The 27264-nt window shown below is 47.3% G+C and overlaps 2 protein-coding genes across 8 annotated transcripts in view; both read left to right on the top strand.

Annotated features, from left to right (window-relative positions):
- The window catches only part of SEPTIN5 (septin 5), a 38746-nt gene extending 37328 nt beyond the window's left edge, over positions 1 to 1418 (top strand). For all 7 annotated transcript variants that reach the window (XM_065033682.1, XM_065033684.1, XM_065033683.1 and 4 more), the window contains 2 exons: positions 820 to 922; positions 1104 to 1418. In XM_065033682.1, the coding sequence (XP_064889754.1) occupies positions 820 to 922; positions 1104 to 1160 (160 nt within the window). In that variant the 3' untranslated portion in view covers positions 1161 to 1418. The remainder of the gene's footprint in view (positions 1 to 819; positions 923 to 1103) is intronic.
- A 4884-nt stretch (positions 1419 to 6302) lies between these two features.
- GP1BB (glycoprotein Ib platelet subunit beta) lies at positions 6303 to 8215 on the top strand. The gene is made up of 2 exons (XM_021284512.2): positions 6303 to 6442; positions 7195 to 8215. The coding sequence occupies exon 2, from the start codon at positions 7354 to 7356 to the stop codon at positions 7966 to 7968; it is 615 nt and encodes a 204-aa protein (XP_021140187.1). The 5' UTR covers positions 6303 to 6442; positions 7195 to 7353; the 3' UTR covers positions 7969 to 8215.
- The last annotated feature ends 19049 nt before the right edge of the window (positions 8216 to 27264 follow it).

Below are 27264 nucleotides of genomic sequence, written 5' to 3'. Positions count from 1 at the left end.
TCAGAAAACACTGTGGCCACTTCTCACAATGGGATAAGGGTCGTTGTCTAGAGAGATGGTTTGGGAGGAGATCCCAAGCTCCAGGGCTGGAATTGACTCAATAACAAGCCAGTGGTGACTCCAAGTGGTGAATAACTGCAAGTGGCATCTTGAATTCCCAGTTTCAGCCCAGGTGACTTTGGATACCGCCACCACCACCTTCTCACCTATGAAATGCTCTGACTTTTGGAAGAAAGTCACCTCTTTTCTCTGTCCCCTGCCTGCACTTATGTGCACCTCCAGTCCTCACTGCAATGCTGCTGTGCCTGTTGTGTCTCATGTCTCCCACCTCCTGACTGTGAGGGCCAGGTTAGTCATCAGACTTGCAGCAATTGAAGTGCTCCCTTGGTTTTATCTTCCTGGAAAAAAAAAGAACCATGGTGAGCGTGTGGTACCTTAGGGATGATGATAGTTTGTGTTGATGCTGTGTATATATGTAAGCGTACGGACAGGTGAGCCAAAGTAGACTGGATAAATTGTCTGTACACGTGTCTGCTAAGCTTGCCATTGCAGTTACAAAAGGTGGTCAGAAACATTTGCAAGCCTGTTTTGGGTTTTCTCTGTTAGCTAACCACAGGCTTCTATTTTGAAAACTTTTACTGACTTCTGTTTCATTCTGTATGCAAGTGCATCCCACACCTCTGGGCTAGATTGCCCTGGCTGGGTGCATGATGCCGTCTTGCTGACAGGTCTGCTATCGTGAGTGACAGCCATGGTGACACTAAAGCCAGCCAGCCTGAGCCACAACTGACTGCATTTCTTCCCTCTCTGTCTCTCCAGCAAGCTGACTCAGGACAACAGGATAGAAAGCCCGATTCCCATCCTGCCTCTCCCAACACCAGACACTGAGACAGAGAAGCTGATCAAAATGAAGGATGAGGAGGTGAGACCCCTTTTCTGCCTGGGCCTTCTTGGTGTTGGAGCTGGAATCTGAGGAGTTTCTCCCAGATGGCCCCATAGAGGCTGTCCTGGGTCTTCCCGGTCCTGCCTCCCACCATCACAGGCTGCTGGTGTGGAGGACACACGGATCCCTTTTTTGACTATTTCTTCTCTGTCTCATGCAGTTACGGCGGATGCAAGAGATGCTGCAGAAGATGCAGCAGCAGATGCAGGATCAGTGAGAGGAAGGTACTTGGAGGGCAGAGGGAATTCCCCAGTGACCATCTGAGGCCTGGCAAGAGCTGTGGACGTTTAGAAAAGGTTTCCTGTTGTATAGAGACTTGTGGGCAAGAGCTGCACCCACACCCTCTAATTTATTAGCAGCAATGCTGGCTTTGCGGTCAGCTGGATTGTGGAGGAGGCTGTTCACTTAACAGTTTACTGATGTGTATTTCTTTTTTATTAATTATTCTTTCTTTTCTTTTTTTTTTTTTTTTTTTTTAAAGAAAATAGCCTGGGAAGTCTCTAAGGCATCCTAAAAAAGAAAAACAGAAAAGAAAAAGATCTCCCTTTCCCATGTACTAATCTGTTGTTAGGGAATGCTCTGGTATTTAAAGTCCTGGTTTCTCTGGTGTACGAACTTGAAGACTGTCTGTGTCAATGCACGTAATTGTTTACTCCCAACTGAAGTGCTGTGCTCCCCTCCCCGTTCCCCTTGTCTGGGACCAGCACCAGTGTTGTAAAGGCAGCCGTACCCTCCGGTGAATGTGACCTGTGCTGCTCGGGCTCCTCAGCCTGGGGCCAGCTCTGGCACAGAGAGCTGGCGCTGGGGCTTTCTCTGTGCACTGACCTGCTCAGGGGTCCTGATGGGTGCCTGGTTTCCTGCTTGGGTTTTTCTGAAGTGTTTTTATTTAATTGGTTGGATTTTTTTTTTCTGTCAAGAAACTCCAGGATATTTACACTGAACAGCAAGGGACTGAGTCTCTTGAGGTCAGTTAGAAGAAAATGGCTTTTAATGCTCTCAGTTATGTCTTTCTGGCAGAGAACATGGATTGCCGACTGTTGCCTGCAAGGAGCTGATGGGAGTGAGCACCTTCACAGCCATGCTTTCCTCCCACAGCAGGCTGGAGGTGTTGGTAGGAGAACCCCAGGGCCTTGCAGTAGCTGAGTGAGGGTATCTCATGGTTTAGCTCTGGTCATCCAGTTGCAGTGTCTCCAGTGTCTGCTCTGAAAAGCACCATGGCAGCCAGAGTGCTTGGCTGGGACTGCTTTGGAGGGAGTGGAAACCCGAGGGCTGAAATCCAACCCCAAATGCAGAGCTTTGCCCTACCCCCAGACTTTGCGGTCCCACAAGTGCTTTGCTGGCTCTGAGCTTCTCCTGGGGAAAGGGGCAGTTTTTGTAGGCCTGTACTGGAGATCTGCAGCTGCCTGTCTAGGCAGGAGTTGGCTCAGCCTGGCAGGTGCAGGATTGTCCCTGCATGGACAGCAGATTTGGCACTTGCTCCCCTGCCCTTCCCTTGGGACTCAGCCCTTCTCCCCCTTCCCCTGTCCGAGGCTTTTCCTGTCTCAGTGCTGGGAAGACTGGTGGATCTGCTGGGCGGAGATAAGAGCACTCTGGGCAGCAGCTTCTGTCCTGTTCTTGCTTCCTGCGGTATTTTTAACTTTAGTCCAGCCAGAGCAGAGCCGCGGGTTGTGATGCCTGGCAGGGCAGGCCTCACCAGCAACACTGCCGCGCTCACAGGGAATCAGGGCTGTTGGAGGGAGAGACAATTGGCTCTTCTCTCTGATCCAGGGAGTGTTGCCATGGGCTGGTCCCTTCTGCTCCTCTGGCTCCTGGCCCAATTCCTCTGTCCCCTTTCCCCCTTTGTATCTTCTCCTCCATCTCTGGCTCTCCCCAGTAGAGCTCCCTGGGTAGGAAGCAGTGTTGGCCAGGAATAGCCAAGCCCTTTATTCTGTTATTAGGTGCTGTGTTTGTCTGATTCCCCTGGTGGGGCTTTAGATTCCTGATCAGAGCTTGTCCAAGTGGTAAATAGGTTGGCTGGTTTCAGTTATTCACTGTACAGAGCCTCTGCTTAGCCAGAAAACGGGCTGCCGGAGCAGGGGAGAGACCCTGGCGGTGTGGAAGGACAAAGCGAGGGTGGAAGCCCCTTGCACAAATATGCAAGCTGGGCAAGAGCCATGTCCAACAATGCTTTGGTTTTCTTCTTTCATTCTCTCCTGTGTTGGGTTTATGAGTGACAGTGGCAGTGCCAGCCTAGGAGAGGGAAAGGGTTAAGCTCATCTTCAATAACATGCAGGACCAAGGAGGAAATAGAACCTTTTTTTGTGCAATGTGCTTATGTGAGCAGTGGAGTAGCCTGAAACAGGAGCTTCCTCCTGGTTCTCTGGAGCTGGTTTGCTGCTGTCTGAAGCAGGAGGACTGCTGAGTTCTCAGCTTTATCCGTGTTAGCATAATGGGAAACAGCTTGCAGAACCTGTCCTCTCTCTTTTCTTACACTTGTCTGTGAGGAGGATGTTCTATGGTGAATGAGCCCTTTCTAGGTAGAGGTGTCCCTCTTTCAAACACGTTCATTTCTAGAAGATAAAGGAGGCCCTTACCCTTTAGCATGGCCATGGAGGAGCTGACAGCTTTTATCCTGGGCTGTGTGAAGGTGAGAGCACAGGGTACTCTGGTCACAGGCAGGTGGGATTGCCGAGGGTGACTCTGCCCCTGTCCCTCTGGGTGAGGAAGTCTCCATCAGCTCAGCACACATGGCTCCCACATCAAGTCAATAGTCACAAGTCTGTACTCTACAGAGGGCTGAAGCCTTCGGTTACCAGCTGGCAAAGATGGTTCAAGTTGCACTTGGGAAAAAAATGCACAGGAGGCACTAGAGACAGCTTCTACTGAGGGGCAGTGGTACTGCTGAAATCACATCCCTGTGTAGAAGGTTTGCTGCTCAGAGCAACAGAGTTTGGGGGCTGCGTGGAAAGGGATTAGAGGTTGGCTTTGGGGGACACCATGGATTCAGACTCTGTCCTGGAAGGTGGCATCTGTTTATTAACATAGGAGTGTTTTGTACTGCTGCATTGAGCTGCACAGTAGGCAGAGACTCCTGAACAAGTGTAGCTTGGCCGTTTGGCTCAGGCAGTGAGAAGTGTGTGTAGGAAAGTAATTTAACAGCCCCCCTCACACAACCCTCCACAGCCTTACATGCGACCCCTGCGCCCTCAGGCACATTCCCACACCACTGCCAAGCTTTGCCCCGCTGAGTGAGTCACTGCAGGGGTGGCTCCCATTCCGCAGAGCTGTCCCAGGCTGCAGCTGGGGCTGTTGGTATCATGTCTGGGACCTTGTGCCTGACTGGGGAGGGAGCTGTGGCATGGACTCCTTGTGTCCCGCTGCTGTGCTGGTCCTGCCCGTGCAGTCCTTGCTGCCTCCCTGCATGCTTCCCCCAGAGAAGGAGGGAGTCCCACTATTCTTCATGCTCTGCAATGGCGTTCCCTGCTCCTCCTCACAACCTGCCCCCCCGTGCTTTAATGCTGGCTTGGTCCTGCCATGTGACTTCCTCACCCCCTGCTCCATTCCTAGGCTCTTTGTTTCCTGTCCATCTGTTGTGTTCTTACAATATATATTTTTTTGTAAATTTCCGTTTGAACATTTTGTCATTGTGAACAAAGAAAACTGAAACCTTTAAAAACATATCCATTTTATTAAATGATTATTGTTATTATTATTAATAATGTTTACTACCTGAATTGATCAGTGAAATAAATACATTCAAAAAAACCAACCTCTTTCTGTTTAATTTGCAGTCCCCTTGAGCAGCATTGGTGATATGGGCACAGGATAGCAAAACTGACTGTTTCTCTTTTTATCCAATTCCATCAAAGCAGGCTCCAGTCAGGCCTTCTTGTATGGGATTCCTGGCCTGTGTTTGTGTCAGAAGCCGGATGAGATGATCTTCTGTCTTTAAGGTTCCCTAGGAGTGGTGCCTGAACCACCAATGGACAGCTGGGCAGGATCCAGTCCCAGGAAATCCATTTTGTGAGTGGTTAAAGCAGCATTGCAGAGTCTGTGCTTCATGCAAAGCCAGGTTGGGTCTGACTCTAGATCAGCTCCATGCCACACCTGACCTGAGCACCTGCCTGGGAATAAATGTAGCAGCAGGTGCATGAAATGAGTAAGTTTGCTGAGCAAACTTACCATGCAATAACCAAGCTGCTCCCAAGAGCAGGTGCTGCAGGAAAAACTGTGTTCATTTGTTAGCCTAAGATCTCTTTCCCACTTTGCCTCCCTGCAACAGTGAAACAACTGGAATGATCTCCAGTTTACTAGAAACTTAGAGCTTAATTGATTCATTTAGAGCATTAGAATTTTTCCCTTGTTTAGGCCCTATTTCTACTGTTATTTGCACCCTAAATTATGTTAACATCAGCACATTCAGGGTGCTCATGATTTCTGTTCTGTACAATGTGCCCAGTACTAGGGTAATGGAGAGTTGGGCCCAATGGGGCAACAGTTTTGCAATGGAATTCTGGTGGCCTTACCCTAAGAAACGTCGCCGATGCCTCGGGTCAGGCTGGTGGCAGAAAAATGTCTGTGAAGGTGCAATGGCCTCGAGAAGACAAGATTCTACCTAAATGTAGTTTTGACCCTTGGACTTATCTGTTCAAGTGTTCGTGTAATGCGACTTCTGAATACAGGATGTGGTCAGTCTTTCTCAGTAACTGCAAGCAGCACTTGTTAAGAGCTGCCAGCTCACTTAGCTATTAAAAGAGCGATCCCTCAGAACACTGTCTTTCCCAGTTTGTCATCCTTCCTGTGAATCTAACTAGTTTATTTTGATGTAGACAGTGAAACACCAAGAGTTATATTTTACCTCTATAACAACCATGGGAGGATGCAAGTGTGTGGAAGATCTTTCTCCTTGGCTCAGCTGTTGACACCAGTGTGGTCACTGCAAGTCCATTTCTTTCAGCAGGTCTTCCACTGCTAATTAGGAGTAGATTTTTTCACTGTTTCAAGGGAAACCTCAGGGTCCAGAACACTGCAAAGTGTGAGCTCTCACTACTCTACCAAAAGATAATCTTCCTGACGAGATGGGAAACGAAAGGCCAAAGTGCTCAGGGAGTGCAGTACAAAGCAGTAACATCACCTTCCAGCTTGAAATGTGTTTTGAGTTTTGTGTTTTGCAACTGAGACATTGCAGTGTTTCTGTTGGACTGAGCATGGTGGCCCAGAATCACAGTTACCAGTAGTCAGCATCCCTCCCAGCAAACATGTTCTTGTGAGCAGTGTCAGCTCCCATTTCTTGGAAGACTTGCTCAATGAAGCCTCAGCTTCCAGTGACATGCACCAAACTTACAGGAAGGCCTCATGTGGGAGGTGTCCCTGGGATGAGCTTGACCCTTATCTTGGCAGCCAGCTGCAAGGGGATTATCCGGGAGCTCAGCTATGCAGCTGCAAACACTCCTGCACTGGCTGGACTGCCTGTAAGGTCTCTTGTAAAGCCAGCAAGAAATCAAGGATTGAACTACTCTGGTAAGTCAACAAAGCTACCTTCTGGTTTTTGGTTTTGTTGTTGTTTGTTGATTTGTGGGGTTTTTTGTTGTGGTTTTATTTTTGTTTGGCTGATGGATTGCGCAGAAAAGCACTGCCTTGTTAGAGATGTGTGTATTTGTTCTAAAGAAGTTCTAGCAGCTCGTGTTCAGCAGTGCTATGAGACTGCAGTACAAAGACAGCTCATTGACCCAAGTCTCCCAGCATGGTCACAGCTCCAGAAGGAAATTATTCACCTGATGATTATTCACCTGCTGGAACAATGTCTAGTGTGGAAAACTCTGCTGACCTACAACCCCGGTGGTCAGCAACCCGCAAGGGTTGGCCAAGGACTGTTTATCACTTATTTTCAAAACTGGAAAGGCTATTTTTTACTTGTGGTAACAGTAAATTTATTTCTGAATCTCCTCTTGCAGTTTGCACAAACAAAGCTTTGTTTACAGATGTAATTCACATCTATGATAATACATGAGCAGTTTCATATTCTAATTTTTGATTCCTTTACATAAATTTTCTTAGCTACCCTAATAATGTGCCTCCAGTAATGCTGAAAATTCAAGCAGCTCTTGTATACTTCTGAGTACTAGTGAAAATTTGATGGCTGCATCTGAGCCTCCCAGTAGCCATCTGTTCATATCCTTCCTCAAATCCAGGGTTGGCAGACCAGGAACATTCCTTCTCCTGTAACAAGAGACCAAGAATTTGCACACCTCTCTTAACTCTGTTTTTTTCAGAGCTCTTGTAGGACACCGAATTTACCCAGCTTTGGAAACTCATCCTCAGAACAAGCCAACAAAAGACCTGGGCTGTGGTGTCAGTCCTAGAGTGTGTGGTGTCTACTTGCCTGAACCCCACCTTATCCAGTTTCACCAGGGGGGTGTTTGCTGCTCAAGATGAAGAGTGGAATTCTCTTCTTGTCCCTCCTTGGCTTCCTCCCTCTTGTGACACCTACATGCCCTGTGCCATGCAAGTGTGCCACCAGTATTATCGACTGCACATCAAAAGGCCTGACTGTAGCAAAACTACCAGCTGCTTTCCGTCCTTCAGCTGAAATTATCCACCTTGGTTACAACAGGCTCACCTCTATTCCCAGTGGGCTCTTTGACAACCTGAAGAGCCTCCAGGTAGTCTACCTGCAGGGCAACCCTTGGGAATGCAACTGTGACATCCTCTACTTGCGCTCGTGGCTCCAGTGGCAGCAGAACCGAACCTTATACAGGGATGTGAGATGCAGCTCCCCAGCTCACCTGCAGGACCGGGTCATTGCCTACCTGACAGAAGATGAGATCATCTCCACATGCCAGTACTGGTATTGCAACCTGGCTCTCCTCTCTCAGCTATGCCTCTTCATCCTCCTTTTCCTCCAGGGTATCTTGGTTATCTTCATCATTGTCTACTTGCAGAAATTTCGGAGAATGACTGCTGAAGTCCGCAGTGCCACCCGAGATCTAGACCTGCAAGCAGACACTTGGGTATCTTCTTCAAGAAGCCCCTACAACGGTGATTAACGTCACAAGACTGAAGACCCTCCTTCCCCTTGGGTGATGCTGTGATATGTGGTTTGTGATATCCAGAGGGGGCAATTTAGTGCAGCATCTGATCCTGACTGCAGTGCAAAGCAGAAATTGAACTGATCAGACACTTGCTGTATTTCCAAAGACCTGATCCTTGTGATTTTTATTGCTTTAAACTTCTATTGCTTTGCTGAGCTGGGCATGGTTCTGGTTTGGTAGACTAAGGAAACCATAAACTACAGCAATCAGAACTGACTCAAACAGCTTATAAACTCATAGGGGCTACAGTGCTTGATGCCTTCTATGCTAGAGTGTTTCAGCTGTACTTTCCATGATGCTTCTGGTTGCATTGGGTCAGGTGAGGGCAGAGACAGGCAGTGAACAGTTCAGGTACTGGACTAGGACAATGGACAAATACAGTTTCCTTAATGCTACCACAGGTTGCCTTAGTAACACTTGAACAAGTGACTTAATCTTCTCCTGACTCAGTTTCTTATCAGGGTAAGGGAAAGGATGTTTCTTGTTGCCTGTTGGATCATTTCCAATGTTTTTCTGGCAGGGGGAGAAGGATGTTTGAAAACCTACCTACTTACCCTATCTTCATTCCTTTTAATCTACTGGTAGTTTTAATACTGACTTCAGCATGTCCTGAGTCAACCTGGGGCCTTGAATGTTTATGAGAAATTCACCCTGAAGCCAAGAGTTGTTGAGACCAGAGGCTCTTTCTGGCAATGCTTGTACAGCATCTGGCACAAGAGAGACTCAAACTGCAATACCCACCGATGTGCCTACTGTTGGTTATGTCTCTTAATTATTTTTTGAATGAAGCAAAATTGAAATAAAATAATGATGCATGATGATGTAAAAGGCTTATTTTTCAATTCTGCACTAGGTGTCTCGCACTCTGTCACCCTCCCTGATGCTTGAGCTTAGAGCCAAGCAGAATGAATACTGAAGGCAAGTGGATGTGTTACCAGAAGTGCCCCATAGGGTTAAACTTGACAGTTGCCAGCTGCCACAGGAGTTCCTTGTTGTTCTCCTCAGCTGCTGCTTATTTTTATATGATGCGGGCTGGAAAGCAAAGGGTGTTTCCTGTTGCAAGCACACCTGTGGGGCAACGGCCCTGCCGGCTGCAGGTGAACGGCCCCTGTGCCCTCAGCCCCAGTTCACGGAGGTTCAAGTTCTCCACATAAAAGCTGAGTTTATTCGCAAGACGAGCCCCCGCCTGGTGGCCAAGGCCGGGACAGCGGGAGGGGTGTTCAGGGGCTGCCTGAGCAGAAAAGGCGGGTCCTGGGGCTTCTCTGCCTCAGGTTGCCTCACCTCAGCGTTCCCTGCTGCCCAAAAAGTGTGACGTGCTGCAGTGGAATAAGCCCCTGGTGCTTGGGTGGAGGTTGTGCAGATGGAGGCCGAGGTGGGAAGGTGAGGTCCTGCGTTGTGCTGAGGGAGCGCCGATGTGCGGTGTGGCCGATGGCGTCGAAGGCTTCAGTTCACCCACTGTGCTGCGTGTGCCTGGGCCAGCCTGAAGGGAGGTGAGTGAGACCTGGCTCTGCCTCAGGGGGCTCTTTCCTCCCTTTGCCATCTCTGCCCCATGTCCCTCCAACGCTAACCCGAATTGGAGCTGATGCACCTCTCAGCAGGGGCTGTGATATCCCTGCGGTATCACCAGTGGTCGTGGTTTCCAAGAGGCTTCTCCAGAGGAGCCTGCTCCATGGGGATGCAAAGACTAACACTCCATGAGGACACCTGACACTTCAAATCCCTGAATTTGAAGTACTGGGGCTTTTTGGTTGGGTTGGGTTTCTGTTTGGGTGGTTTTTGTTTGTTCCTTAGGGAAAAAAGAAACAAACAAGCTTTCCATAGGAATACAAAGCCTGTTTTCTGGATTTTTCTCCCCCAGTGTCCTTTTCCCCAAATCAAGTTGCAGATGTCTAAGGAAGTAGCTCAACCTACTGTCTTCCCCTCACCCCTTCCTTCTCACTTCTTTAGATCAATTATACTGTTGTTTTACCTGGTTTATGCCTGTTATTGAAGTCCATTTCCTTTACTGATACATGCAAAGGATGTGAAAGGCCCTTTGCTTCCCCAATGCTATTTCAAAGTGTGCTAGTGTGGCAGAATGGATCCCTGGTTTTGCCTGCAGATTTTTAGCTGAATTTAGCTGGGTTGGAGGATGTTGATAGTGCACACGGGCAGGTACTGACAGTGCGACAGGCGCGGGCTCAGCTGATGGAAAAGGCTGGGCTGGGAGAAGGCACGATCCCAGGGCTGTGACGGCTCAGCTGCCTGCCTGTCAGCACTGCTGAGGGCTGCTGGAAAACCTTCAGGACTCTGTGTGCCCACAAACACACAACAACTGCTGACTCTGGTTTCACTTCCCTGGGGAGCCAGGAGGGGTCCTGACTCTGCATCATTAAGTCTTAGCACATGAAAGGTAAAAAGCCTTTTTGGCATCATTTGCACCTGTGGAGAATGTGACCAGCCATAGCAATGTGATAATGAATTGCGCAGAGTGATTTGTATGCCACGGCAGCATGTCTAATCCATAAATCTAGAGCCTGCGTGTCTTGGCTTCTTCTGGCTCAGAAAGCTGCACGACTCGGATGCTTTCCTGCTCTGTCGTGCTGCTGAAGAGAGAACTGATTTTCTTTCTGAAGCGGAGGGCTGTCCAAGGCTGCACAGTGGCTTCAAAGGGGCAGCTACAGGTGCTTGTTTACATGTGATACCTGGGAATTTACCTCTGTTGGTTTAAATAGGTTTTCATAGTTTCTGCACCCTCATATGCGGGATGAAAATATCACATAAAGAACAACTTGTTCTGATCCACTGTAGGGCTTGATCACTGAGACAGGCCAATTCTATGCAGCATTTGGAGATGATATGGAGGAAAGTCCTGCAAAAGTGTGGCATCTCCTAGTTTATCAAAATATGTTGGGAGGTATTTGTTTGTATTTCCACATAGAAGCATTAACCTGAGAGTTACGAAACCAAAATGCCAAGAATGCTCTCTATGTATGCAAAATGATTCAGGCTCTGTAGCTCTGATCTGACACCCTCATCTGTAATAACTGATGATCACTTCTAGCCTGTCCTGTCACAGCTGTTTGATGCCGTAGGAGTCATCAATTTTGCATGAAAACGCAGCTCTGCTCATTGAAGTCTGTCTCCAGAGCTGTTACCCATACTGACATGGAATTGGGTTTGCTCGGAAGAGGGCAGCAAATAGCTTTTAATCTCCTGTTTGCTTTGACTAGTAAAATAGACGTGCCATGTGGGCCTGAGAGAGAATGAAGGCAAGTGTTATGTGTGTGTGCCCAGAGAGACTGACAATGGTGCTTCAAACTTAGTTGGCCAAGCAGCAGATGTGGCTTTTTGAACCTATAACTACCAGTTTAACTAGTCCTTTTCTTGTTGGTGTTCCAAAACATCAGACTGAAACTGAGAGGAGGGGAAGCTGGACAAAATGTTGCTACGGCTATAATGGGAATAGTATTAGTTCTCTGTGGGGTGTTTAGACCAATGAGCTTTGGAGGCCTGAAATCCACCCCTTGGCAGGTGGGGGAAAAACTTGCCCATCATCACTGTGCATCTGTGGGTTGGAAAATTCAGAGGCTGAACAGGCAAACATGTAAGCACCCAGGGAACTTAAATACCCCTGCACTGGGCAGGAGCTGTGGGGAGCCGAAATCTGTATTGAAGTACTGTGAAACAGCAGCATCTCCTGTTAGGAATCACAGCCCTTAACTCTATTGTCTCTCATGGGGTAACATAAGGGCTGTGCCTGTGTTTGGCAAGCTTTTTCCACCAGGGGCTTTTACCTCCGACATTCTCAAGCTCACCAACAGATGGTGCAGGTGCCCACACTTGCTCAGCATCTCCATTACCTGATCTTTCAACATAGTGTTAGCAAGCTATTTTTTTCCCAGGATGAGACTTTAATTCGCTCCCATTGATCATGGCCAAAGAAGAGAGCTCAAATGCAGATTTTATTCCAGAAACAATGGCCCCCTTATGTGCTGTGTTGTGCTCTCTGTGAATGAACCTGCTGGTGAAATGAAGGCTTTTCCCCAGGCTGTTTTGTACCTTTCTCAGGTGAATCTTCATATTAGATCAGCTGCCTGGATTCCTGCAGGGAGAGAGAAGGGAGGTAAAGCATAAAATCTTTGTTCCATGGGGACATGAGACAAAATGACAGTGGCGTTTTGTATTTAGTCTCCATAAATCCCTATGTGCTGTGACAGGATTGTTGACGTTACACCTACGAAGTGGAGGGCAGCTTCCCTGTGCAGCTCTACATGTTTATCTGCCTTGTAACACTTCTCTCCAGGTCCAGTCCAAAGCCTCCACCCTGGGCTGGCTGTTCACTTCAAACCAAAGCTGGCGTCATCCTTCTTGCCTCATCCTCGGCTCTGCTGTCAGCTGCTGCCTATTCTGTTGGTACCTGCTCTTTCCCACCCTTCCCAGTGCTGTCAGCATTTCTCAAGTTGTACATAAAATATAGCTTGTTACTTTCCCATGCTTGGTTCTTTGCCAGCCAAGCTGCACCAAAACCATCAACCTGATTAATTTGACAATCCAGTGCAGGCTTTCATCATGATGTTGTTGTTCTCAATCACTTCCTCTACTCTCACCCCCGCTGCCACTATCTGTCAAGAATGGCATTGTTAATGATTCTTTTGCTGCTTTTCCCCCTTGTCTGAGATTTGCAAAAGTACAAGAAGTAATGCTGTCATTTCTGCGGTGCCTACCCCTAAATGAAGTGCTGTGCCTGAAATTCAGCATGCAAATTCCCCTGCAATTTTCTACAGTGCTTCAGGTATAGTGATTTATAGCTATCCATTGCTGGTTCTTGGCCTAAGCAAAGAAAGGACTGTAATATTATCTGCTTCCATGTGACAGTGTGAGGCAGATAGAAGAAAAAGAGATGTGCTTACATAAGGCAAGGACAGAGAAAAAGAAACGTGTTGTCTGTAATTTGAAAATATATCACAAGATATATTTTCGTGTGTGCACCTGAAAGCTCTGTATTAAGTGCAGTGTGGTTTGAACTATGTGGTGGTGTTCACACTCTGGGACAAGTCACCCTTTGGGTGCATGGCTGTGTGTTGCAATAAACTGGTGCCCTAGTTTCTTTTCTAGACGTGCGGGGGAAAAAATGATGTGGAGATGCAACTGCTGAAAACTTGTAACTTGAATGCAATGGAAACAGGGAGTGAAATCCTAGCTCTGCTGTGTTCTGCCTTTGACTTCATAAAGCCAGGGTTCACTGAAGGAGCCTTGGGAGTGCGTAGAAATGTGCTAGGCTGTGCACACAAACTGCCAAGATGAATCTCTTATTTGATGAGATCCACTGCAGGAAGGCACAGCTGTGGGGCAAGGGCACTTGACTGTGCATGCCTTGGTAGTGTAACATTAGTTAGGTAAAGTAAGGCAAGTATTTCTAAAACCACCACAAGTACCTAAGTCCTGTAAGAATGAGAGGAAATTGGGGGGAAAGTTGGGCACTGTATCCCCTAAACTGGTTCCAGTGGTTAATTAGCTGTGGAGAAACTAGCATGTAATTTCAATCCCTGTCTGTGAGTTTCCAGCATTCCTACCTTGCCTTGCCTTTATCTGTAGATGTCTGTGGGGCCCCGTGTGCTAGGCACTCTACGTTCCCAGGGATGGGAAATTGTGAAATCCATGTGGGATGGGAAATTATCTCAGAAATTTCCCATCTTAGGTAGGGGGAAAAGAGTCTATCTTGGAAATGATTCAGCTGAAACCCAGGGCATACAACTTGGTTCATCTTCATGCTCATCATCCTTCCTACTAGCAACCCACTTCACTTTCTAAGTGAAAAATGCCTCTAATCCAAAAATTGGACCTTCAGTATTTGTGGACTGGAAAACACACATTTGAACAAGTCCACTGACTTATATATATACTTTTTTTAAAAAAAAAAACATGTTTTAAAAATAAATACTTATACCAACTGTTCCTTGGTCTTGCCAAGTTGGAGGTTTCATAATAAAATAATAATTCACTGAATGGTTTCCACCTACTTTATATCTTGCACAGTGAAGTGGGTCTGTTTGCTGGAGTGTGTTTTCTTGTGTGTGGTGAGACAGCAGAGGAACAAAAAGAGGAGGATGGGTAAATGATCTTTGTTAGTAGGGCTCCCAGTGACTTCATGACCTAGTGGGCTGCTGCTGTTGAGGAGGTTGGTCCTATCTGGAGCCAAGCTTCTGTGGTACAAATTTTCCTGCAAGGGGATGGATCCTGCCAAAATTACAGCTTTGTTTTTCCTTTGCTGTGCAAGTGGATCCAGCTGATGGAAGCGGAGCAGCACTGACAGCATTTGGGGTTTCTCCCCTGAAAGGGAGAAGACTTTTGTTGCTCAGAGGCTGAGAGTTTATTAACGACAGCGATCCAGCAGAACTTGGAAGGGGTCCCAGGACCCCTGGAGGTGTTGAGCTACATGTGTTGACACACTGGGTGTCCAGCGCCTGCTGTGTTCCTCTTATTTCAAAGGAAATGTCAGTCAGAAAGGGAACATCTCCTCTGGCGGGAAGCAGCTGGAGTGCATATAAAACAGGAGTTTTTGCTGGGGTAGGAGGGTAGGGCAGGAGGCAGCCTCTTGCATGGAAAGGAAGGGAGCAAGTGGGAATCCCGATGGCTGATCCAGCACAGGGATGGCCTGGCATTAGGGAAGTCAGGGGCCTTGGGTCCCCTGCCCACTGCGAGCAGCCTGCGGCCCCAGAGATGCTGGGCTGACATCTTCTTGGACTGTGCTGTCATGGCTGGTTGGGAAAGTGGGTGGAATGCGATGCTGAGCTCGGGTGCTGCACAGTTAACAGCTGCATCCTGCCAGGTCCCTGCATCCCCCAACACTGGCACCAGCAAGGGCATAAGGTAACTCAGTACTGAGATAGGCTGGTACAGAGATGGATGCCTGTGCCCAAGACAAGAAGTATGTAAAGCCGAGATATTGTGTGGAACCGCGCTCTTTCCTGCTGTTAGAGCCAGCAGGAGCCTTGTGTAAACTGTGCTGTGGCTTTAATGACTACCTGTTAGAAATGAGAACTTACTACAGCATGGGCACTAATTTGTACCCTTCTCTGGAGAACTTCTGATTCCTTGGGCCATGAGTGGATTCATGGGCAATGTTCCCCATATTGAATGAGATGGGCTGTTCTCCACCTGGCAGTTGCAGGGTTGGACTGAGGTGACAGGGAGTTCACCAGGGCTGCAGAAGAGCAACATGGCTGGGGTGGCCTCACTAGCTGCCCAGGGTGGCCAACAGAGAGGCTGGAGAGGTCCCTTGCAGGTGTGTGGGAGCTGGCTGTTCACTCACTGTTGTGAGCTGCCTGGAAAACACTGCCTCACTGCGGAGTTCAGCATCACTGCTACTGATGCTCAAAGCAAGCTGACCACAGACATCCCGCAGGATGAAGTCTATGCACACGACCAAGAAAACCAACCAGGAGTGGGCAGAAAAAAGGGCTAGACCTGATGGGCAGTTTCCTGGCAAGAAGGAGCTCTATCTGGGCTGATTACTGACTATTTACATATGCTGAAGCAGTTGTTACCTACTAAGCTGGCCTACTTGTATCCTCAGCAATTCCTGCAGATGGAGAATGAGTGGCAAGAATAACAGAGGAGGGAGGATCTGGTTACAGGCTCAGAGAGGAATGCCAGGATTTGCCTGTCTTGATGATGGCTTTCTGCTCCTCCTGCCCTGCCCTCCTACCTTTCTGGCTAATCTAGCCTGGTTCAGAGTCCAACACAGCAGGAAAGGGAGGCTCTTCTGTTGGAGTTGCTGTGGCCATGACAGTGTGTGCCAAGCTGTACATAAAATAAAACATTAAACATATTAGACCTGCTGTGCTTATGCTTGCAATGGAAAGGAAAACAGTAGAACTTGTGGACTGCCATGAGGAATCCTGTAGCTTCACAGCAAAGCAACTTTTTCTGGGACTTTGCGAACAGAAGAAAAAAGCTGAAGTCTGTTGTATTGAGTAGAGTTATCAAGAAATTTAATCTAGAAAGTTAATCTCAGAAGTATGCTAAGTTTGAACATCTGTAAGTGCTTTGAGATTAGTAAGTGAAAAATGCTGGGCAAGAGAGGATGTATCTGTGGTTCAAAGCAGGGACAAGGATATACCTCCTGCCTACAGCTTGGCTATGCGATAACTTCCGAAAAACTATTTCTTTGCTTTTGAAATACATTTGACTACACTAAGTGGCATGGCGCTCTCAAAATATTTTTCTTGGCTTGTCCAATGCCCAGTGGCCTCTATTCCTTCTATTTTTCCTCCCTATTCTTTGCAAACAATTTTGTTCAAACCTTACTTTACTTTGCTTAGGTTTAGTATTTCCCTCAAATATTTAAGGCTACGATACTAATCTTGAGCAGCAAGCCAAGGAATCACAGATATGCTGAGTTAATGTCTCAACCTCCTTTTGTTGCACAGAGGCTTCCCTGAGCAGATTTGTAAGTTCCCCAGCTGCTGTTTATTCCATCTTAACACAGCATAGAGGATTTGGTCTGTTACCTCTTGGATGATGGGACACTTTAAAATAGCTCCAGTCACCGTTCAACATTTTACCTACCTTGTGGTGAACCTGCTGTTTTAGGAAGTGCAGAGAACATACTTAGCAAAATAAAAACATTTGTCTCATAGATGCTTCTTATCAACAAATCTCAGAGGGCTTTTCTAAGCTGGACATTAGTTGCTACACCCATTGCAAAGATGGAGAAACTGAAGCAGTTTTGGGACATGCTCGTTCTCACAGAGCAAAGCTGGGATTGAACACCCCTGCATCTCACACCAGCTTCCTGGGAAGTGGTAGGGAAGCATGTGCAGCCCAAGGTGGCTGTCCTGCATGTAGCTCTTACTTTCATCTCAGTTTTCACACTGCAGAAGAGGGACCATATTCCCCTGTTCTTCATGGTTAAGTTAATCAAGTTTGCTGCAGGTTTCAGTAAGTCTGAGGCTGGAAGAGCTGGCGTTACAGGCTGACACCAGAGTCTTGGGGTCAGTGTCTGTCTGTTGGCCTTCTGCTTAGATGAGCAGAAGTCTTGTAAAATGTTGCCATCAGTCTTCTCAAAATATTCAAATTGTGGGTGTTACAGGAATGGCAGAGAACAAGGGCATTTTTTTGGAGTGTGGTGCACCTGGGAGCTGCTGTACTGGAAAGAGATCTCTCTACCTCTGGTCTTGTTGAGCATGAAATGCATCCCACAGTCTGGCAACGTGCAGAACTAGCAGTAGGAACAGCCGTCTCCAGTCCCAAACACACTTTACTCAAGTGTGCACAGAAATATAGGACAATGTCCTCTCTCATTGTACAAGAAAGGCCAAATCCTGCTTTCCTCAGATCTGCATGGCCTTGGAGTCACTTCATTTCTCTCTGCTATGCCACAGTGATTTTCTTAGCTTCCCTGCTTGTGAACCACAACAATCACTGAGGGATGTGTCTTCAAGACCCTTCAAAGCCTCAGTTATTTTTCCTGGAGGCTGAGATACAAAGGCACTTGTGATGCTCAGAGAAGGGCAGGCAGAGTGCACGCCTGTCCCATAAGATAAAGCATCTCCACCTACGCCTGGCATGGCTGTATTTTTCTAGCTCTTTTGTGGTTTTGTTGTTCTCCCCTTGCACCTGCAAGACCCTGCTCTGGCTGTAGCAATTGGCTAAATTTTTCTTGTGTTCCTCCCACAGGACCCAGGCACAAGCCCAGCCAAGCTTTTCATAGATGTCTGCAGATGGACCTTTGCCCCTATGGTTTGCTTGGCCCCCTCTTCACCCGTGGACAGGCACTCCAGTGCATGAAATGGACATTTTCCAGCCCTGAGCTGCCAGAGTTAATTAACCTTCTGCTAAGGCCAGGCCGGTCTTTCTGGGAAACCAGATCCATTGAGCTGTGCATTCCACAAGCCCCTCTTTGCCTGGCATCTCATGTACCTGTACAGGAAAAATACTTTTATTCCTCCATATACTTGCATTTTGGGATTGGAGGATGTGGATGCCTGGGCAAGAGAGAAGGTTCACCCCAGTCTTCCTGCTGTCAGCAGCTGCCAGGAACTTACCATGGGAGAAAACCAAACCAGAGCCACTGGAGATCCTTCAGCTCTTCCTGGGCAGAAGTTGCACACATGCAGTTTTCCCGATCTCTTCTGAGAAAAAGCCAAGTCTTTCCTTCCTTGCAGCAAAACTGACTTTGTACAAAGCAGCTGCCATTGTCCTAGGAACTGCTTGGTGTGACTGGTCATAACATTGTTCTCCCACTTAGCCCTTGTCCTCTTTCTTCCAGTAGGCTTGTCCCACTTTCAGAGGAAAGCACAAGGTTTTGCTCTGGGCTCTGTTTAATTTATGTGGTATTACTGGTGAAACCCCCGCAGAACAATGTTTTCAATGCCGTTACCTTTTCGGGCCATGGGACCCAATTCCCTTCTGTACCTTGAGGTTTCAGAGGTCCTGGAGATACCCTTCTCCAAAGAGCCTGTGGAGATGGAGCTCAAGCATTGACTGAACTCTCACTGAAAAATGCTGGACTTCAGCAGCTGAGTTCTTGGGGCAAACTGTAGAGACAATTGTTGAATTCTTTCCTGGCTGATCTTTATCTCAGAACAAAATACCCCTTTTGCACTGTGCCCAGTGCATCTGTGTGTTTTCAGGCTCATACCACCTGTGTCACTGTGCTTCATCTCATGATGGGTTAGTGCTGGTGCCGGAGGGAACAAACGCTGGGTTGTTCAGTCTCCTGATGCATAAATGCCTGACTCCCTTCAGTATCATGTTGTATAAGGCCATTTATTGCCTCCTCTGTGGGGCAAAATACTCCCTTCCAAAAGGCCTTAATCAAGCAGAACGCTGGCCAGACCCGTTCCCGTTAACTGAGCCTGTCTTTCCTTGTAAGAAAAAGAAATCTAATTGTGCTGTCTTCCAAAAATAATAATTAAGAAGTATAAGCTTGCATGAAAGCATGTTATGCTCTGGAGAAAGAAAGATAGGGACCTTTTTGACTGGTGCTCAGGGCAGGATACAGAGAGTTGTTTGCTTAATGTGAAGAAAGCCAGAATTTACCTGTATGGTCCACTCCTGTTTGGATAGAGGCTGCAAATCCCCCCTCTCCCATCTAGTACTGTGGGTGAGTTGTAGTAAATCAGGACAAGCTGAGAGGGGTGGTGTGTTGGTTGGCTTTTTTTTTTTTTTTTTTTTTTGAAAGAGCCTTGATTGTCCAGCTATTTTTCTCCCTTGGTGCCGCTTCACGCCACTTCTGACTTTGATTAATAGGTCTCTGAATAAAATGTTAATCTAACTAGGGGTCCTTGGCCCAGCCCCCCTGCCCTCCATGCCGTGCTCTAGAAATATCAGAGAAAACACACAGAGGTTTTGTCTCCCTGCAGAGCACTTGTAGCTTTTGATTAATGGGTGGAAGGGCCCAGCTCCAGGTTTGTGGCATCTCTCCCAAATGCAGAAAAATAAGCAAAAAGTCACCAAACATGATACAGAGAAGGAAAGTCCCAGGAGCTGCAATGAGAAGAAAGAATGGAGAGAGAGCAGCTTGTAATTCAAGATGTACCCCACTGTAAGCCCTGGTATTTGTGAGTCTGAGTTCAGACACTCATCCCCAGTTTAACCTTTCTTTATAATGAGCTCAGACCATGTTGCTAGATTCAGCATTTTCCAAGCTCTGGGATGCCTTAACTTCTAATATCTGCATTATGAACTACTTTGCACATTGCCCTGGGCTGACATTTCACATGCATGTGTTAAGAGTGGCTAAGATGGCTTAATAAAAAAAATGAGACCTTACACTTCAAACAGGACATGTGTTTCCCTTCTTCCCCTTCCAATTCTTGCCCATTCTCTGAATCAAACTGTTTTTGGAGCTTCTGAAATGATCAGAATCATGTGTTTCATTCCTGTTTTCTGGTCAGTACAGAACTCAGAAAGGCGGATCTATGGGAAATTTGCTTGTTCCTTCAAGGTGGATGATTTGGTGGAACTACTAATGTGATGGCTTGTCTATATGGGGCAATTAGACTTCAGCGGGCCAAGGCGTCAACCTGAGCTATGTTAGTCTGAAATAAGAGTAGCCACTGAAGGGGCTTTTTAAAAAAGCTATTTCTGAGCTAGGCCTTAAGTAATGGTTTGAGACACGCATAAATTGTGAAGGAGAGTGAAGACTAACATGGGTACCACCTTATAGTTCTCTTTTCTTGCCACCTTTCTGTCAAACAGTCTGTCCTGCTATGTTCTTCCATTTTGTAATAGGGTAACTGGAGCAAAGCTTGTATCACTTAGCTGCCGGTCACAGTGCTGGAAGAGATAGGATGGGCTGTAGGGCAGGTGAGATTTCTTGTATGTGCTCAGCATTACAACACTCTAATTAGGAAAAGGCTCACACCACTGAGAAAAAAAGGGGAAAAAAAAAAAATCCCTGAATACTTTGAGCTTGGATTTTTGGTCAGGATATATAAAAGGCTTTAATTTGTACAGCTGTGGTACTCCCTTGTGCCAAGAAGTCCTGCATCCTCATCTTCTGAAGAAATCTTTCAATTAAGAAAAAAACAACATTGATATCAAGAGATTTCCACTTTCTTTACCTGGAAGGAATCAATACAGCAGCATGGTCTTTCCTGGCACTGGTGTGGAGTCGAGTGGCTGTATGGTCTTTCTTCTCTTGGCATCTCCCTGGAGGCTTCGTCAGTCCTTGATGAGCCTGTCATCCTACTCACTCGACAACTGACATGCCTGGAGGATGCAGCCGTTCCTGCTGACAACAGCTTTGTTTCCTATATGATGGATGTCTCTGTGGCCCAAGCCTCACTATTGTGCCCTCGCCTGTGGCCTTGCTTCAGTGATTCTTATCTCTGCCTTGGGCATCCACTCCCTGCAGCCAAGGTGAGCAGTTGCTAGTGCTTCACCTTCTCCATAGGTGCCTCCCCAGGACCAGGCTGGGGGGAAGGACAAGCAGCATCCCCTCGAGATTGAGTAAAGCCAAGCTGTGCTGTTTACCCCGGCCTGTGTGGCATTCGGCTCTTATCGGCAAGGGGAAGGCAGATAGGAGGGATTCTTTCGGTTAGTCAAACAGTCAGTTGTATAGGCAGTGTGGAAGCCTCGTGTAATTACCATTCTCTGGCCCTCACACCCCTATCTTGTAAATCACCAATCCATCACAGCCCTCCTCCTTGTATTGTTCTATAATTAACTGGACAAACTACAGGAGCATTGTCGTAGCTCCCCATTTACAGAGAAGGCACAAAGACTTGAAGGAAGATTTCAGTCCCTTTCAGCTTTTTCCGTCCTCTCTTGAACTCTTTTTTTTCAATATCTTCTGATCCATCTCATTACTCTAAAGATGTCTCACCTGCTTCTCTGAATGAGCGTTTATTTGCAAACCTACAATCAACACGGAAGGAGTGGCCACAAAAGGATAGACCCAAGGTCTTTAACCCTTCTTGTTCCACTACAGATGTGTGCACATGTGCTCACTCCTTAGTGCAAGGAGCTGCTCAGTTCTGAAAAGGCTTTGGACCCTCTGCTAATGAAAACGGGCTGCAGTTGCCTCATCTATTCCTTCATGATAATATGCTGGGTATCCAGCTTCTAGCAAACGGTCTGCTTATGAGCTAGGTGCTCCAGAGGGCTGGATTTTGAGCTACAAGGAAGATGGAAGATGTCCGAAGGGTGAGGTAGTACAGTGATTTCAGGAGTTACTGATGCTTTGGTGTTATTGACCCAGGAAGGTAGACAATATATTTCAAGGTTCCATATAGCTTTAAAGGCTATAAAAAAGTTTGATGTGAGCTCTGGACCATGGAGGGAAATGGCAGTGGTTTGGGGTAGTAAAGCTGGTTTCTTTTCTGTAGACCGGATGAGTGAGGATGCTGCGCTGCTGGGCAGTGTGAAGAGCTGGTTGAACTCTGCAGACGGTGGAGGCAGAACTTTCCCTGAGTTGGGTCATCTTTGAAAGATTGTTCCTGACAGCTTTTGGAGGGAGTATTCTGCTCCATTGCCAAGGGGAGAATACAGGGCCATGAGTGGACCAGAAGAACTAGGCTAAAGCTCTGCTCTTCTCACTTTATCTTTTTTTCCCCTTGCCTACAGAGATTTCACTGCTTCAGAGCAGGGTGTTTCTCTCACTTCAGCTTACAGCACCTAGCATGCTGTGGCCCTATTTTCTGCTAGAAGCTATAGACACTACAAAGAACAATGGTTTATGGGCCCTCTGTTCCCTTACTCTGTTTAGAAAAGGTCACAGTTCTCATGGCTGCTGCTTTGACAGCAGAATTTAGTCCTTTGTGTTGACAGTGTCACACAGCCAACTTTGCTGACCCCATGGGCATCCCTTAGAGCAGATTTTGGCTCAGAGGCTGAAGTTCTACTTTTCTTCCTTATTTGAGGTGTCAGGTGGTTCTGCTGGGTGAAATTTATGCCTTCATGTTCTGGTAGGCCAGACCTTATAATAAAAAACAACAACATTGCTTATTTAACCTCCATCTCTAAAATTTTCAATTCCAGCTCTTGTGAGCTGGAAATTAGACCTGTCCACCCCACGGAAACTCTGGAGAAGTGACCTGAGGCTGACCTCCAAGCCAGGGGCACTTCTTAGTGCTACCTGCATCCCAGTGACCAGGTCACCTGTATTAATATCTGAGCACATTGGATCCCCTCTTGTGAGGCCAGTGAAGCACAGGGTGTCTAAGCTCTGCTTGGAAAAAGGCTTTGCCACATCAGTACATTTGAATGGAAAGGGGAAGACCTGTTCGTGTTTGTTTTACAGCCCCTTTTATTGACTTGATTTATAGCCTGAGGCTGTGAGTTAATTGAGGTCCAATTCAGGAGAGGGCACCTGGGAAGGGGAGGTGCTGCAGTGCCACCAAAGGGAAAACCCTCAGGAAAGCGCTTGTATGAAGCACAATTTGTTGCAAGCTCTGGCCCTTGCTCTGTGACAGCAAGCTAAGCTCTTGCCACCAGAACTGGTTGCTCTGGCTGAAGGAGCATCCTTAGCTCACTGTGGGTGGCAAGGAGCAGGGGGCAGAGGTTAACCAAGAGAAGGTGCTTTTTCATGGTGTGCCCTTCATTAAAGCATCCTCCTGCCTGACTCTTGTGGGTGAAACCTAGTCACCTGTATAAGTGCGACTGTCATCGCCTTCTCTAATGGAGACCTGATAGGGTTGTTCCCATAGCCTGAAAACAGTTGTTTTGCAGTGTGCACCTCCTGGGCCTGCAGAGAAGATGCCAAGGCCAGCCCTCCTCTTTGGCACCTGATGTGTGGGATGCAGTGAATGATGCATGTTTATGTGCAGAGTGCATGCACTGAGTCAGGCAAGGATGGAGGGCTCTTACCCAGGTCAGCTGGCTCCAAGACAGGTCTGGGAAAGGGCTTCTTCAGCCCAGTGCTACCCTAACAAATGAAGAAGAGATAACATTGCTGTGGGTGGCCAAGGACTAAACGTGTTGTAAGCTGGGGAGTGGCAGATCAGCCTGGAGGGGCTGGTTCACCCTTTTCTGTGTGAGAAACAGTGTTGTGGCTATGGGATTTTGTACAGCCTTCTAGTGTAGGTGCCCTGAGCCTGCTCTGGCTGCTCCTGAGCTGTTGGGTATGGGGACAAGCTGGAGCTGAAAGGATGCCAGCAGCTCTGCTTGTTCTTCTGAGCTGGTGGGGCGTGAAGTCCATGTGCTGTCCCCGCTGAAGCTGTGCTAAGAGAGCAGTGTTTCTATCCTATAAAAACCCCTGATAGGCCCAGTGTAAAGTTACAGCAACTTCTCTTGCTAGGCTGGCTCTCCCACAAACACAAATGCCACTCTCTTTCCTTTCAGCTATTTACAGCACGCGTGTATCATAAATAGTACCATGCAGTCACTATGCCCTTCACAGGGAGATCCTTCCTTGCTCTGGGAAGGCCTTTTTAGCCTGGTTTGTACCAGGGAGGGCAAAGGCTCTAAAGATGCTGTCAGATGAACTGCAAAGCTTCCTTCCCTTCCCAGGCCTGCATGGAGCAGGTTACCATGAAATCATACCTAGCACCCAGTCACTTCTTGCATGGCTAGTTCAGTAAATCCCAACTGAACAGGATGCAGCAGCCACGTGTCCCATGTATGGAAATGAAAGTGAACTTGTTGAGTGATAAATATCCCAATGTCCTTGCATCCCAGTGGCACTAAAAGGGTTCAGCTAGCCCATCTCTCTCCTTCTACATAATGCTATCCTAAAGCTTGGCAAGCAAGGCTGGGTTTCTAGGGAGAGGCAATATCCTTTTTCAGATAAGCTGATACAGCCAGGAAAAGCAGAAAAGCTTTGGATGCATGAACACTTCTTAAAATCTGAGTATAATCTCAGTAAGCTTTTCTGTCTGTAGGATGTGTGATCTCATTTCTGGGCCTCGGAGGAATAGTTTGGGGATTTCTTTATTTGTCTTGCACAAGGTTGGTACTGAGCACTGTAGATCAAACCCTCTTTGCTTTGGAAAGTCCTGTCCTGAAGGAAGGCACATCTTGCAAGTGCCCTGGGTCCTTCAGGCCTAGTATTTGTACTGCAGCCCCATGATAAAGTTGTGCCTTGTCTGTTTGTCTGGTTTGAACTACTTTATGTTGCTTTTTGGATGAGCCCCTTTAGAAAGGGGCCTTGTTGGAAATAAGAACCAATTTTGTAACTTAAATTTTGTCTGTATGGTGAAAAGAAATGTTGGGGTCAACCAGGCCAGAGCAAGCAGAGGAAAGGTCTGGAGTTCAAAGGCTGGCACACCTTTAGCAAAGAGCCCCACTTCTGCTCTCCTCATCCCCTTCATCAGCAGCAAGATGCTGCTGGACAAGGCAGCCCCATGGGTCCCTGTGGAGCTGAACCTCCCAAACTCTCAGCCTGCTGGTCAGCTCACTGGAGTTCTTCAGCAGGGATCTGTATTCCTAATTCATCACCAGCTGACATGAACAGGAAATAAAAAGAGCAATTTACCCTTCATTTATCCTGTGCAATGAGCCCTTTTCTTTAAGCCATCAGCCTCTTTATCTCATGTCATCAGAGTGGCCGCAGTATAGCTTGTTTTCATCTGTCTCTGGACATCACTTGAACTTTCAGGGCACTTGTTTAGTCCCAGTCAGATAATCCTCTCTTTCAATCCGAACAAACAGAGTGCTCCTGGCCTGTGCTGCTCTTCCCCTGCCCCATTGTAGTGCAAGAATATAGGGGCTGATACACCTTGGTAAGTGCTGAGGGGGCTGTTCATTGAAAACAAACCCCCAGATGCTGGTGATTTTCAAAATGCCTGTGGCTGAGCCCTGCCCTTGGTGACTGGAGAGAGGCTGGGAGTGGCAGGGATGCTGAGGTTCAGAATGGCACTCACAGTCATCCCGTGTGCATGATTTCATCGTCCCTTTGCAGATGTGTGGCTGCATGGGGTACCTGGTCAGACTGGCGAGGCGGAAGGAGTTTCCTACGCCAAGGGTGAGCTATGCATTGCGTTTGAGTCCTTCCGACAAAGGCTGGCAGATGCCCGGGGTCTTTTTCTCCCCTGCTCGCTCCCGTCAGGTGTGTCCCGCTGGTCGGCAGAGGGCACCAGTCACCCGGAGAGAGGCCTCGGGGTGCGCTCGCTCTGCTGCTTCCACCGGCGAGCAGAGGAGAAAAAGGGAACGTCCTACTCTGGGGCAGGTTTCTGTGCAGTTCGGATAGAAACCTCCTCCAGCTGGATCTTCCCTCCGCTGGCTCACTCCGGCAAGTCTGGGGCGGTGGCTCCAGGGGCTGTTCCCACAAAAGGATTCTTCGAATCTCATCGCCTGCCCACAGGGCTTGAACACACAGACACGCATGTCTCCTGCTCATCTCTGCTGCTGGTGGCCTAAGCAAATGTTGACAGAGTCAGTGCCTGGATCAGAACCTTCTGCTTTTCCTTTGCTGAGTACTTCAGGTAGTCTGGAGGTGTTTTACAGAGAACACATTCCCAGATCAGGGTGCAGCTCTTCTGCATTTTTGTGTGTGAATTTCCATTAGATCAGGAGAGCCAACTTAAGAGTTACCATTGGCTGTATGAGCACTTCCTACTTAACCTTCACTTGGCTTTTTCAAACTCCGCCTCAAATCTGACCACCACAGCTCTGCTAGGACTGTTTACTGCTCTTGTCTACAGACACAAGGGAAAAAACACCTGCTGTCCTGCACTGGCAGCTTTGAAGCCAGACATGCTGCACTGACTGGCACTAATGGCATTCCTTGTACCTTTTTGCCCTGGTTTTAAAAGCATGTGGTATCTGAAAAGACATACCTTTTTCCTTGGTTTTGTTACATCTGAAACTCCTACTTCCCTCACGGCCTGCTGAACTTCTTGTTGTATGACCTTTTTCTCTGGCTCCAAGTTACACTAATTAAGCTGCTTCTGCAAAGACAACCTTATTTCCCTTCTCCCTTGTCTCATCTTTACACTAGATTTAAAGCGTGTGTAGTTGCAGGGGAATTTGATAGAAAGCTGAAAAGAAATACATTTTCTTTTTTTCTGCTAATTATTTTCCCAACAGATGAACAGTGGAGAGTGAAGCCATATTCCCTTTTCATTTCAAATTGCTCAGCAGGTGGTGTATAGACAACCTTGCCATCCCTCCGTGTGTGATCTAAATGAAGCAGTCCAACCTTCGGAGTCCAAACCAGTTCTGACTGTCAGGCTTCAGTTGTTTTATAGCACCTCCCTGTCAGAGAGGCATGTGTTTCAGTACACCAGCTGCAGTGAAACTAGTGATGATATTGCACGCCTCCTGATTTATTGTCAGAAGTACCTTCTAATCTCAGTTTCATGTATGTAATTCTGGAAGAATGGCACTGATTTTAGCAGACTTATTCCAGGTTCATGTGTTGTAACTGAGGCTGGGGTCAGGCTGACTGATGTCCCAGCTCTTGTTCTTTCGTGGATTTCTGTTCCATTTTAATTCCATCTGTTGCTTTCTTAATTGTGGATGATCAAGGATGAGCAATGAGTCATATAGGAAAGTCTTACGCATCTGCTCATGCATGTCACCTAAATCCCAAACCAAATCTGTCAGGTGTTTGATTTCTTTTTCATTCATTTCTATGTACTGTGGCATTTTCTAGCTTGAACGAGAAAAGTAAAAGAGGCTGGAAGGCTACAACAGAACCATTCCTTGGAGGTTTCTTTTTCTACATGGAAATGTGGGAAAGGATCTCTGTTAGAAGCTATTTCTTTCCAGTGTTCTAGAGTGTTATTCCTCAAACCATAGAAGTATAATGTAACTGACTTTGAGTTATGTGGCTGATTAAAACAAGGAAGGTTTGGCTCAGTGTTGGAAATGACAGAC

The sequence above is a fragment of the Columba livia genome, chromosome 17, assembly GCF_036013475.1.
Source record: "Columba livia isolate bColLiv1 breed racing homer chromosome 17, bColLiv1.pat.W.v2, whole genome shotgun sequence".
NCBI classification, from domain to species: domain Eukaryota; kingdom Metazoa; phylum Chordata; class Aves; order Columbiformes; family Columbidae; genus Columba; species Columba livia.
The sequence above is the reverse complement of the archived record's forward strand: the minus strand, read 5'-3'. Positions and strand labels throughout refer to the sequence as shown.